Raw genomic sequence first — 13,979 nt, forward strand, 5'->3', positions numbered from 1 at the left:
TTTATATTTTTTTAACTCATTATGTATTGAATTCATAGACATTTAAGTAGCACATTTAAGACAGCATTTTTGTAATGTCTTTTTTTTTAAAGATTTATTTATTTCTTATATGTAAGTACACTGTAGCTGTCTTCAGACACACCAGAAGAGGGCATCAGCTCTCATTACAGATGGCTGTGAGCCACCATGTGGTTACTGGGATTTGAACTCAGGATCTCATGGAAGAGCAGTCAGTGCTCTTAGCCACTGAGCCATCTCTCCAGCCCTGTAATGTCTTTGAAGTGAAATTTTACTGCGAATATTACCTTCCTTGTTCTACACTCCTATCCTGGACCTGCTGATGACTCCTCTGGTACCTGGCACTGCCGGGTCTTCTCTGTTTTCTCTGCCTGTCTAAAGTACACTGTCCATCTCTGAACTCAGCGACTTCCAGTGTGTCAATTCGTTTCTAAAGATTTGTTTATTTTTATTTTATGTGTATGTGTGTTTTGCCTGCATTGTATGTCTTGTATACTGTGTGTGTGTGTGTGTGTGTGTGTGTGTGTGTGTGTGTGTGTGTGTGTGCGCGCGGTGTCTACAGCTGCCAGAAGAGGGCATTGGATTCCCTGGAATCAGAGTTACAGATGAACTGTCATGTGGATTCTGTGAATCAAAAATCTGGGTTCTAGAAGAACCCAGTGCCAGTGCTCTTCACCCTTGTGTCCTCTTTCCAGCCCCATTAGTCTCTGAGGGTCTGAGAAGCATCTTTATTGTGGCAATCCATTTCCCTCTTAGTTTTGCATTTAATAACAGTGTCACTTTGTTGCCTTTGGTTTATTTTCTCCCCGAGCTGTTATAAAATTAATACTTTCTTGTAAGAGCATTGAGAAGCAATGTTATTCTATTTCTTTTCCTCTTTTCTTTTCTTGTGGTACTCAGGATGGAACCCAGGGCTTTGATTATAGTAGGCAGGTGTTCTATTCCAGCGCTATATCTCCAGTGAAGAGTATTAAAAAACAAAGCAAAAACAGAGCCAGGTGGTGGAAAAGGTAGCAGCACCTTTAATCCCAGTTCTCTGAGTTTGAGGCCAGCCTAATCTTATGAGTTCCAGGACAACCAGGGCCACATAGAGAAACCAAAAAATCCAAAACAGAAAAAAAATCTGTATCATGGCAAGTGTTCGTGTTAGAAGTAAAAGAGAGAGAGAGAGAGAGAGAGTGTGTGTGTGTCTATCTGTGTGTGTGTGTGTGTGTTAGGCTTTACATCTTCTTTTTCTTCTTTCTCTTTTTAAATGTGCTGGGGCTGGGGATTTAGCTCAGTGGTAGAGCGCTTGCCTAGGAAGCGCAAGGCCCTGGGTTCGGTCCCCAGCTCCGGAAAAAAGAACCACAAAAAAAAAAAAAATGTGTTTATTTTTCCTCACTATCTCACCCTGACCTGGTGCACACTGTATAACCAGGTTGGGCTCTAATTCACAGGTCCACCGCCTCCGACTCAGGAGCACTGGACTAAAGGCGTACGCCCCTGTGCCTGACAGACTTTATCTTCTTTATGTCCCTCTCTACCCTTGTTAAAATAATTGTTAGGGTAGAACCCAGAGCTTCACACATGCTTGATAAGCAGTATACAACTGAGCTATACCTCAGCACCATAATTTACCTTTTTTTTTAAAAGAGATTTTATTTGGGCTTGGGGATTTAGCTCAGTAGAAGAGTGCTTACCTAGCAAGCGCAAGGCCCTGGGTTCAGTCTCCAGCTCCAAAAAAAAAAAAAAAAAAAAGAGAGAGAGAGAGAGAGAGAGAGAGAGATTTTATTTTATTTAATGTGAGTACACTGTTGCTCCCTTCAGACCCATTAGAAGGGAGGTGGGGGGTATTGCATCCCATTACAGATGGCTGTGAGCCACCTTGTGGTTGCTGAGAATTGAACTCAGGACCTCTGGAAGAGCAGTCAGTGATCTTAACCGCTGAGCCATCTCTCCAGCCCTCATCTTTACCATTTAAACCATTCTGTATGTGTTTATGTCTAAAACAGGGTCTTACTATGACTGTGTGGTTAGGCTGGCCTCGTACATTGCTTAAGTGAGCCTCCTGCCTTGGTGGGGCTACAGATATAATATACATGTATTATATGCAGATATAATGTTCATGACGCCTGTATATTTTAACCATTTTGTGTGTGTGTTTATCAGTGTAAGTACTTGCCCTCTGTTATCCAGCTCCAAAACTCTTTGCCATCCTAGACTGAAACTATTGTTTTTTTTTTTTTTTTTTTTTTTCCCCCGGAGCTGGGGACCGAACCCAGGGCCTTGCGCTTCCTAGGCAAGCACTCTACCACTGAGCTAAATCCCCAACCCCGAAACTATTGTTTTTTAAGATTTATTTATGTTATTTATATGGGTACACTGTAGCTGTCTTCAGCCACACCAGAAGAGGGCATCAGATTCCATTACAGATGGCTGTGAGCCACCATATCGATGCTGGGAATTGAACTCAGGACCTCTGGAAGAGCAGTCAGTGCTCTTAACTGCTGAGCCATCTCCTCAGGCCCCCTAAAACCATTTCTGTCAAACACTTTACAGTCTAACTCTACTCTAATCCTTGGCAACCTCCATTCTACTTTCTATAACTTTGATGGCCCCTTGGTAGCTACTTAATATCTTTATTATTCTATTTAGTTATCTATTTGGATTTTCAAGAAAGGGTTACTCTAGGTAGCTCTGGCTGTCCTGGAACTCACTTTGTAGACCAGGTTGGCCTCTGAGTTCTGGGATTAAAGCCATGTGCCACCACGGCCTATCTGTCTGTCTGTCTCCCTTGCTGCTGCTGCTCCTCTTCCTTTTCCTCCTCTTCTTCTTTCTTCCTTGTCTTTAACATAGCAGAGTAACTCTTTCTAACATTTTATATTCTTATTTTTATTTCATGTATGTTGACATTTTGTTTGCAGATGTGTCTGTGTAAGAGTGTTGGGCCCTCTAGAACCAGAGTTACAGACAGTTGTGAGCTTCCTTAATGGGTGTTGGGAATTGAACCCAAATCCTGCAAGAGCAGTCAGTGTTCTTAACCACTGAGCCATCTCTCCAGCCCCCATATATTTTCATTTACCTTGTTTTTGGCTCTTTGTCTTCTTGGGTCATGTTTAGCATGTATTAGAAATCTTTTTTCCTTTTTAAGGCTGAATAATGTTTAATTGTGTATATGAATGTATCATTCATCAACCTCTCAATGGATACATGGTTTGTTTCTGACTTTTAGTTCTTGAGAGTAATGCTGCTCTTAAACATGATCATACGAATACTTGTTTCAGTCTTTATAGATATATTCTCAGAAGTTTAATTACTGGCATAATAGTAGCTAAAATTTTTAGGCACAGCGAGAATGGCATCCGTAGTAGTTGTCTTATTTTACAGCTCAGACTGTACCAGGGTTCTAGAGTCTCCTCAGTTTTCCCAACTTTTATTTTGTGTTTTTTTTTTTTTTTTTCGTGTCTCTGTGTTTGTGCCTCTGTGTATATGCTATGTGTCCAGGTGCCCATAGATGCCAGAAGCTTTGATCCTCCCAGTCCTGGAATTAACAGGCTGTTAGGATTCTCCTGACCTGGGTTCTGGGAACTGAACTCAGGTCCTCTGGAGAAGCAGAAAGCACTTTTAACTGCTGAGCTTTCTCTCTAGCTCAATATTCTCTGTGTATATGTGTGTGTATACATAGGCATTTGTGTGCGTGCGTGTGTGTGTGTGTGTGTGTGTGTGTGTGTGTGTAAGCCAGACATCAGCTTTGGGTGTCTTTTATTCTCTTACCTTATTTGTTTGTTTTTTTTTTTTTTTTTAAGTTGGCAAATAAAACAGAATGCCCCTGCACATGTTCTTCTTGGTATTTTTGTTATTTTATTTGAGACATGATTTGGCATGTTATTGGCTGTCCTGATCTATGTAGACCAGGCTAGTCTTGAACTTGTAATCATTTGCTTGCCTCTGACTGCCAAGTGCTGGTATAAGCTACTGTACCTAGCTTTCTGGAGGAAAGGAAGATAGTCTCGTGTAGCCTAGCTGGCTTCACACAAAGTGTGTAGCCAAGGATGGCCTGATCCTTCCACCATGATCTTCAAAGTGCTTGGATGCTAGGCGTGCACTTCCATACCAGTCACTAGAAAAACAACGCTTTTTCTCCTGTTCCCCTTTTTCTGTGCTCTGTGTTTGTTAACCTGTCTTTTCTTAAAGAGTGTTGGATAGTGTGCTGGTACACCCGTAATTTCAGTACTTAGGAAGCTGAGGCAGGAGCATCACCTTGAGCCTGAATCCAGCTTGGGTTATAATATGAGATTCTGTCTTTTAAAAACATTTTTAAAACCTTCAGCCGGCGGTTTGGGGAGACGAACCTTCCACCTTAGACCATGGCCAGGTTCATCCATAACTTCGCAGAGAAGGTACCATTGATGGTGGCCGCTGCCTGACTTACTCGAAGCCTTGATTGGCCACACTTTGGCACTACGCCAAGGTTGAGCTAGTTCCCCCAACCCCTGGTGAAATCCCTACAGCTATTCAGAGCGTGTAATTCAAAGTGCTAAAACTGGTAGCTTCAACCACCTTACAGTTAAGGAAGCTGTGCGAAATGGTTTGGTGGCCACTGAGGTGTGGATGTGGTTTTACATTGGAGGGCTAGGATGAAAGCCGTGCTTCACCTTGGCCGGCTTCTTTTTAGTTTTTTTTTTTTTTTTAAGATTTATTCATTTATTATATATAAGTACACTGTAGCTGTCTTCAGACACACCAGAAGAGGGCACCAGATCTCTTTACAGATGGTTGTGAGCCACCATGTGGTTGCTGGGACTTGAACTCATGACCTCTGGAAGAGCAGTCGGGTGCTCTTAACCGCTGAGCCACCTCTCCAGCCCTTCTTTTTAGTTTTTAATTTTGGAAACTGATACTCAGTAAATTGTCTAGGCCAGTCTGGAACTCATTCTGTAGCCAGGTAAGCCTTGAACTTTGGTCATTCCTGCCTTAGCCTTCCAAGTAGCTGGGATTACTGGTCCGTGCTATCAGACACGGCTTATTATGGCAATTTAAAAATTTATGATTAAGGGGCTGGGGATTTAGCTCAGTGGTAGAGCGCTTGCCTAGGAAGCGCAAGGCCCTGGGTTCGGTCCCCAGCTCCGAAAAAAAGAACCAAAAAAAAAAAAATTTATGATTAAAATAGTAGAATGAGCTTTTAATTCCAGCACTTGGGGAGGCAGAGGAAGGTGGATCTCTTGAGTTCAGGGTTAGCCTGGGCTACAGAATGAGTTCCAGGACAGCCAGGGCTACACAAGAAATCATGTCTCAAAAAAGAAAAAGATTAGTACAATGAACTTCCATATTGAAATTTAAAAAAAAAAAGTTGAAATTACCAGCCTTTTACTTAAGACTTTCTGGACTTAGGTCCGTCTTAAAAAGACATTTTTTTAAAATATGTTTTCTTGAAATTTCTTTTCATGGAACTTTTAGGATCAGTATCTCTATGTGTCTTGGTTACTTTTATTTTCTCTTTTCATTTCTTAGAAGAGAGACACTCTAGAGTGGCCAAGTTTTTTGAAATCTCAAAGCCCACCTCCAGTGGCACATCCTCTCCAACAGGGCTACACTCCCTAAGCCTTTCCAAATTGTTTCACCTACTGGGGACCAAGTATTTGTATATGAGCCTATGGGAGCCATACTTAAGTGTTCTGAACTGCTGAGCTGTCTCTCCTGCTTCAGCCTCTAGGTTTTCTATTGATTTATCACTTTCAGTGATGCCGAAATTAATCCCGCAACATTAATCCTTGTAGAAGATTTCTACACTTTTCATGTAGAAGACATTTTCTCATCACTAACTGTTGTTTGAGTCACAGTAAGATTGTTTTTTCCTGACTGCTTTTCATGAGATTTGTCGGGTGGGCCTTCAGGGTTGTTGGTAATTCGTTGTTTTAAACATTGCTGGTCATGACTAGCTCATTCTCCCCTTTACCTATCTCACAGGTATCTGACTCAGTGAGTGGGCAGACTGTTGTGGACCCCAAAGGCTATCTGACGGACCTAAACTCTATGATCCCAACCCATGGTGGCGATATAAAGTGAGTATGCTGCAGAATTGATGGGTTGAAATGGGAACTTTAATTGCTTACTATGTTGTGGAGTTTTTTTTTTAAAGAATATACAGTCAACCCCAAAAGTACAACAATGCCAAGCAACCAGAGCTTCCAGGGACTAAGCCACTACCTAAAGACTATACATGGACTGACCCTGGACTCTGACCCCATAGGTAGCAATGAATATCCTAGTAAGAGCACCAGTGGAAGGGGAAGCCCTGGGTCCTGCTAAGACTGAACCCCCAGTGAACTAGTCTATGGGGGGAGGGTTGGGAGGGGAACACCCATAAGGAAGGAGAGGGGGGAGGGGGATGTTTGCCCGGAAACCGGGAAAGGGAATAACACTCGAAATGTATATAAGAAATACTCAAGTTAATAAAAAAAAAAAAAAAAAAAAGAATATACAGTCAAAATATGACATGGATGTTCTGAGAAATTAGAAGTGTATTTGTGTTCTTTTACTATGTATATTAAATATTTTACAAATAATAAGGTCAATGCCTGTGGTGAGCTAGAAAGCAGCTTGTAGATTGTCTGGTGTTTCCTGTCTGGATATTCAGGCTTCAGTTTGTTTACTCAGTGCCCCCGTAGAGTAGCTCTTTTGGATTTTATGTCTTCAGCATGTTTCCCTTAGCAATTTATTCTGTGTCTTAAGGGGATGCCTTCTCCCAGGCTCTTGCCACACCCTCTAATAGTGTGGCCTGATTTTTTGTGCCTTTTGACCTTTACAGTGACATCAAGAAAGCACGACTACTTCTTAAATCTGTTCGAGAAACAAACCCTCATCATCCACCAGCCTGGATTGCGTCAGCTCGCCTGGAAGAAGTCACTGGAAAGTTACAAGTGGCTCGAAACCTTATTATGAAAGGGACAGAGATGTGCCCCAAGGTAAAGCCATAGCAGCATATTCTCTCGACAGCTGCATGTGCCCATACTAGAGTCAGAGCAAGGTTATGAACAGAAGGAAAGGAAAGTCTTTACGACTTTTGTGTGGAGCAGAGGCTGGCCTAACATAATGGCAGGGTCAGCATCACTGAAAGTGATAAACCTGGCAGCTTGTCAGGTCACACAATATAGAAAACCTAGAGTTGACTCAGAAGAGATGGCTCAGCGGTTGAGAGCATGGGCTCGTCTTCTAGAGGACCTAGACTTGATTTCCAGGTGCCATAGGGCAGCTCACAGCTGCCTGTCATCCAGTTCCAGGGGATCTGATGCCCTCTTCTGGATATGCATCCAAGCAAAACACCTGTATGCATCAAATAAGAATAAGTAAATCGGAAAAAAAAACAAAAAACAAAACAACAACAAAACACAGATTAGTGCTGTCTCTCAGAATATTCTAGCACTTGTGTTTTGGAAGGTGGGATGATTAGGACGAATTTAGAAAGTGTTAATAAAACCAACAATGTCATGTACTCTTCTGTGTAAACTAGGTATATCTGATAATGAAAGAAAACCTCTGTGAAATTCTTTGAATTTTAGGTAAAAATTAGAGCTTCCCAGGCAGTCATACCTGCCCATGTTCTTATTGTTCTTTGTTTTTTCCCCTAGAGTGAAGATGTCTGGCTAGAAGCAGCTAGGTTACAGCCTGGGGACACAGCCAAGGCTGTGGTGGCACAAGCTGTCCGTCATCTCCCACAGTCTGTTAGGATTTACATTAGAGCAGCAGAACTAGAAACAGACATTCGAGCAAAGAAGCGTGTTCTTCGGAAAGGTAAGCCTCTCTGGGAGGTACCCCTTAAACTGTGCCTTGAAGGTGTTCTTGCTTTATGATGTTTTGTTCTCTTGGAGAGCAGTTCACTCTTCCTTTGCTCAGACGTTTTGCGAGGGTAGTTAAGAAGCTGGTAAAGTTGCCAGTCCTTTTTTCTGGGCTAGTTGCTTTTGCCCTTGGAGTTCTATAGAGAATGGACTCCAGTAGAAATGTTCCCACACTGACTGAAGGGCACCGTTTTTACCTTTCTATAGTGTGTGAGCTCAACAATCACTGTCATCCAATTTTTCCTTATTCATAATACAGGAACAGGTTTGTGACTCTCTAAGTATATAGTCCCTCCAGGATAGCTTGTGTTCTGGAAATGGAATTTTGAAGTGCACAAAGGTAGAGAAAGAAGTAGTACAGAAACACCACTATTACCATGTGCACACACCAAGCAAATGCTAAGTATGTGCCATACCGGAGTTAGGATTTTCTTTTCCCTCTTGTGTGGGTATCAAGGGTTAGCTCTCTACGTGCATTAGTGACCAAGTGACCTAGACCCTGTTGAGGTCTGGATCATCAGTTGGTGCTTTTGCTTCTTTTTATTATAGGCGCTCTCTCTCTCTCTCTCTCTCTCTCTCTCTCTCTCCATCTCTCTCCCTCCCTCCCTCCTTCCCTCCCTCTCTCTCCCTCTGTGTGTGTGTGTGTGTGTGTGTGTGTGTGTGTGTGTATGTGTGTGTGTCTATCTCTATTTCTATCTATCTCTCAGATAGAATCTTACATGTAGCCCAGGCTAGCCTCAAATGCATAATCTTTTTGGTTTTGCTGTGTGGGTTTTGCGTACAGGTACTCAGTATCGTGCCATATTCTTCTCCTAACTTTATACTTGCAAATAGAAACACTAAATAAGACTGAAGACCCTCTGACCTGTAAAATGATCTCCTCAGAGAATGGAGGCAACTTGATTACCCCCTGGGAGTCAGTGCTGGTCTCACAGCTTGACTGAATTGTTCTAGGCCTCTTGGTGGCGAGGTTTGGAGAAGTAAAAGTAGGGCATGAAGCCTATGGGAGCTTCTCCAACAGCATTGCACATTCAGAGACCTATGTGCTCTGTTGTATAGGTTAACGGATGCACGTGGTGTATGTGGTATTACTTCATGTTAGGTTGAGGCCTTGACTTACAAGGCATTTTTGTCTTCTGGTGCTCTTAGGAGCTTTGGGAAACATCCAGCTAGTCTTCCAGGCACCATGCTGACTAAAGTGAGGAACAGATAGAAGGCCCATCCTGCCGAATCTGTGTCTTAGTTAGGGTTCTATTGCTGGAAAGAGACATCATGTCCATGGGAACTCCCCCTGCTTCCTGCCTCCTGAAACAGGGTTTCTCTGTGTAACAGAGCCCCGACTGTCTTAGACTCACTTTTTGTAGACCAGGCGTTTGCCTCTGCCTTCTGAGTGCTGGGATTGAAGGGATGGCCCTGCCTCACCATAGCAACTCTTATAAAGGAAAACATCTGATTGAGGCTGGCTTACAGTTCAGAGGTTTAGTCCATTATCCTCCTGGACAGAAGCATGATGGCACGCAGGCAGACATGGCGTTGGAGAAGCAGCTGAGAGCTCTATATCTGGATCCACAGTCAGTGGGAAGAGACTGTGACTTGAGCTTCTGAAACCTCAAAACCCACCCTCAATGAAACCCTAACTCCGAAAGGCCGCACAGGCTACACTCCAATAATGCTACTCCCTATGAGTCTGTGGGGGTGGGGAGGGCATTTTCATTCAGACCATCTCTCAGTCGCCTCAGTGACTTTAACCCTAGGTCGGGGCTTTTTCCTTCTTAGTCCTGCGGTCCTAAGGCTTTTCTAGAGCCATGAATCTGCTCGTAGGGTAGCAGACAAGTTAGCTTCTAGTTGTGGGAAGTGTCTGCCTGTGACTCAGTCATCCTACTGGAATCCACGCTGTACTTGCTTTTGCTCCACCCATCTTTTCTGCTCTATTTCCAACCTGACAAAGCTGCACGTCTGCCTTGCTCATGGTCAGGTGTGTTCGAGGTTTTTAGCCATTCCTAGTTCCCTGCTGGGATCATCTTCCTCATAGGTGAACAGATGTGCAGGAGAATTCAGCTCTCTTCTTTGTCGAGGATCAGCACAGTTGGTGCTGGTGGTGTTGGATCTGTGGAGTGAGAAGAACCCAGACTCACTGTTGTTGTCTGTCCCTTTAGGACTCACCACATGGCAAAACCCAGAGTACTTGGCAGTAGGCAGGAGGGTGCCCCTGTAGAGTTCAGGCTCTGAGATTAGGTGTCATTGCAGTAGGAGTACTGGGTTTCATCATAGAAGGGAAGTCCCAATGTGCCTCAGACCTTGGGACCCTGCAAAATTCCCGCAAGGGTAGGTAGGCCCTTTGGCTTTGTATAGAATGTCTCCCATTTTTCTGGCATGCACATCTCAAGTCAGCATAGTGATGTACACCTAAGGCTTAGTCTGTGTGCAGTGGCGCAGCCGGTCTGCTCTGGCTCTATGAGAAGGAAAGGAACATTGCAGAGACTGCCTGCCCTGCTAGATGGCACAGAGGCCTAGAGGAACGAAGCCCTCACACATAGCAGGAGAGTTCTGCCACTGTTGAGTAGGCTAAACTACTCAGCAGGCCACACTGTGTTTATGTGGTTCCCTCAGAAACCGGCTTTATGGTTGGTTACAGATCGCCTTCAAACCCAGCAATGACAATGACATCACCCAGAGGTGACAGGGACCACGCGTGGCAATTGCCAGACATTCATTCATAGCGTCCATTTGGTTTACCTCTCACCTTTACCTGTGATCGGTTACATCACAGCTTAAATAAAAGGCAGATCCTCTTGACCTTTGCACTCTCTCTTTTCTCTCTTTAACCCCCTTCGTCTTCGTTGCCCCCTTTTGTCCCCTTCCTCCACAATAAACCTCTCTCATGTGGAACTACACTGGCCTGGTGTGGTCTGCCATGATTCTATCACAACATTGGTGCCGAACTTAGTGCGGACACCCGATTGGCATTGTGTATTACAACCCAGAAGTCCTGGACTCAAGTGATCCTCCTGTCTCAGCCAACCAAGTAGCTGGAACTACAGGCATGTGCCACACAGCCCTGGAGCAGTGGCTGCGATTCCTGGGTTTCGTCACCAATGTTGTGATAGAATCATGGCTCACTTCCAGACAGACCATACCTTGGGTCTATTTTCAGCATCGTTGGCCTATGTGCTTACAGGAAATCGGATCCTTAGGGAACTGTTTGGGAAACGCTATGGCGTCTCAAGACTAGAGTTATATTTCATTTGTTAGTTCCAAGCAGTCATCACCAACCCTATAGGAAGCTGGTTAAAGGCTTGTTTTTGACCTAACTGCCAGTGTCTGAGGCCTCCCTTACCCTCATACTACAGATCTCTGGGTCATCTGCCCTGCTTTTAGCTTCTTAGTGAATAGGATCTGAAGAAGAGATCCTGATGCTTAAAACAAAAGTGTGGCGGCACCTAGCTACACATTACAGCGCTCTTGAGTTGTCTCCTTTTCCTGACATCAGTCCAAGTTCTTTTGAAAATGAGCCAAAGTATGGCAAAACCTTGAGTGCCCTTTGTTAGCGTTCACCCTGCCAGCTGCACAGAGCCAATTGCACAGAGCCTCCTGGGATCATTGCTGCTTTCCTTTCCATGATTTCTTTTTACTCATCACAGCCTGCTCAGTGGACCCTTCCCTAGGGTAATCACGTGTATGCAACTTGAGTTTGGTTTTTAAATTTGTTGTCGTCTCTGTTGTTCTGGGGTTTTTTTTGTTTGTTTGTTTGTTTGTTTGTTTTTGTGTGTTTTGTTTTACTGGAACTAGCACATGTAGACCAGGCTGGCCTTGAACTCACAGAGATCCTCCTGTCTTTGCTTCCCAGGTGCTGGGATTAAAGGCATGTACTATCCAGCTTTTAATTTTTTTTAGTGTGTGTGTGTGTGTGTGTGTGTGTGTGTGCGCGTGCGAGCGTGCGAGCGTGCGTGCGTGCGTGCGTGCGTGCGTGCGTGCGTGCGTGTGTGTGTGTGTGTGATGGCATGCATTTGGAGATCAGAGGACAACTTGCAGGAGTCAGTTCTTTCTACCATGTGAGTCTCTGAAATTTAACTCGGGTGTTGAGGATTGGTGTGGGTGGTGTACTTCCTGAGCTATCTACCTCCTGCAGCTCGTTTACTGACGCTAATTTCCAGTGCAGCGGTGCACTCCTGTAACCTGAAAAGCACTTACCACCAAGACAGATTGATTGTTCAGGAAAGACAGATTGCGTATATTCTTCACAACCTCTGCTCCAACAGGCATAGCTACTTTCAGCCCCCACTTTCAACCCTAGGCTCCCAGTGCTATTGTTAATGCGCTTTCCTATACAGACAGTTTTTTTCTTTTCTTTTTTATGGCTTTAGAAAATGTGTGTGTGTGTGTGTGTGTGTGTGTGTGTGTGTGTGTGTGTGTGTACGTGTACACCATAGTGTACAGATGGAATTTAGAGGACAACTTACTTGTAGGACTAGATTCTCTCCTGATTATTCCCATTTGGGGAATTCAGCTCAGATTTTCAGGCTTTGTGGTAAGTGCTTTTTACCTGCTGAGCCATCTCTGCAGCCTTCTTTGTGGCCTTTTGAGGCAGCGTTTCACTGTATATCCCTCACTGGCCTGGAACTTACCCTGTAGCTCAGGATGGCCCTGAGCTTAAGGTGTTTCTCCTGACTCTGCCCTCTGAGTACTCAGGTTACAGGAGTGCACTGCTGCACTGGCTTTTGGACACTGGTGGCTTATTTTGTCTTTGTTTTTTTCATGCCACTCTAATAAAAGAGTGACTATGTCACGGTGGTGTCCTCATTCTGTCAGTTGTTGTGTCAGTGAACAGCATGCAGACATGCCTGGTCAGTGTGTACTGGGGTTAAACTGAGTCTGGATGTTACCATGTCGTTATTTTATCATTAAGATTCTAGGGCTGGAGAGATAGCTCAGCGGTTAAGAACACCCGACTGCTCTTCCAGAGGTCATGAGTTCAAATCCCAGCAGCCACATGGTGGCTCACAACCATCTGTAAAGAGATCCGATGCCCTCTTCTGGTGTGTCTGAAGACAGCTACGTGTACTCATATATAATAAATGAATAAATCTTCAAAAAAAAATTCTAGAAGAAGGGAGGTTAATCCTGTAGGTTCCATGTAGTGTAGCCATGAAGGTTTGTTTTGGGTTTTTTTGTTTTTTGGGTTTTTTTTGTGAATTGGAAGGTAGAGCTGGAGGCTCTATAGAATCAAGTGGGACTTTTGTTTTTAAAATTAAAAAAAAAATTCTGTGTATGAGCATTTTGCCTACATGTACATCTCTGTACCTCATGCATACCTTGTGCCCACAGAGGCCTGAAAAGGATAATCCCCTGGGGCTGGACTTACTGAAGGTTGTCATCTGCCATGTGGGTGCTAGAAATCAAACCGTGGTCCTCTGAAAGAACAGCCAGTGCCCTTAATTGCAGAGCCATCTCTCTAGCCCCCAAAACTAGTTTATTTATTCATTTATTTTATTTTGTTGCACACATGTCTGTGTGCCACATGCATGCATTACCTTCAGAGGCCAGAAGAGCATCAGATTTCCCCAGGACTGGAGCTACAGTTGTAAGTAAGCCACAGTGTGGGTGCTAGGGACAGAATCTGTATCCTCTGCAACAGCAGCAAGTGCTCAGAATCAGTGAGCCATTGGCTAGCCCTTGACAGTCTCATCATTTATCCCTGGTTGGCCTTTGCTGCATAGACCAGGTTGGCCTTGAACTCAGAGATTCCCTCTGCCTCTCAAGTACTAGGATTAAAGTTATGTACTACCACGACCAGGTTTTTTGTTTGTTTTTCATTTTTGTATGTGTGTGAGAGAAAATGAGTGTCAGGAAGGAGAGCTCTCTGTTCTCCATTGTGAGGTGAGATTAAGCAGTAGCTGAGGAACGTATGAAATCCTTTATAGATTTCAGTTGCCATCTGGAGCAGAGATAAGTGCCATTTGTCTGTCTGTCTTTCAGGTTTTGTCATTGGGAGTGATGTTGGTAGCATTGTAATTCTGTTATTCTTCCTGCTGTTCTGACCAGAATTATTCTAAGGTGAACTTTCTTATATCAAAGTTTAGCTATTCTGATTTTTAGTAAATGCTTGACTCAGGTTTATTTGCTGCTTCCAGAGTATCAACTGTTCTC

The 13,979-nt window shown here is 43.9% G+C and overlaps 1 protein-coding gene across 1 annotated transcript in view; it reads left to right on the plus strand.

The window, feature by feature from the left end:
* The window catches only part of Prpf6 (pre-mRNA processing factor 6), a 64,241-nt gene that overhangs the window by 27,225 nt on the left and 23,037 nt on the right, over positions 1-13,979 (plus strand). Inside the window, exons 7-9 of the mRNA NM_001079766.1 lie at positions 5,965-6,059; positions 6,806-6,962; positions 7,626-7,788. Coding sequence (NP_001073234.1) covers positions 5,965-6,059; positions 6,806-6,962; positions 7,626-7,788 — 415 coding nt within the window. The remainder of the gene's footprint in view (positions 1-5,964; positions 6,060-6,805; positions 6,963-7,625; positions 7,789-13,979) is intronic.

Source organism: Rattus norvegicus, chromosome 3 (assembly GCF_036323735.1).
Source record: "Rattus norvegicus strain BN/NHsdMcwi chromosome 3, GRCr8, whole genome shotgun sequence".
Lineage (NCBI taxonomy): Eukaryota > Metazoa > Chordata > Mammalia > Rodentia > Muridae > Rattus > Rattus norvegicus.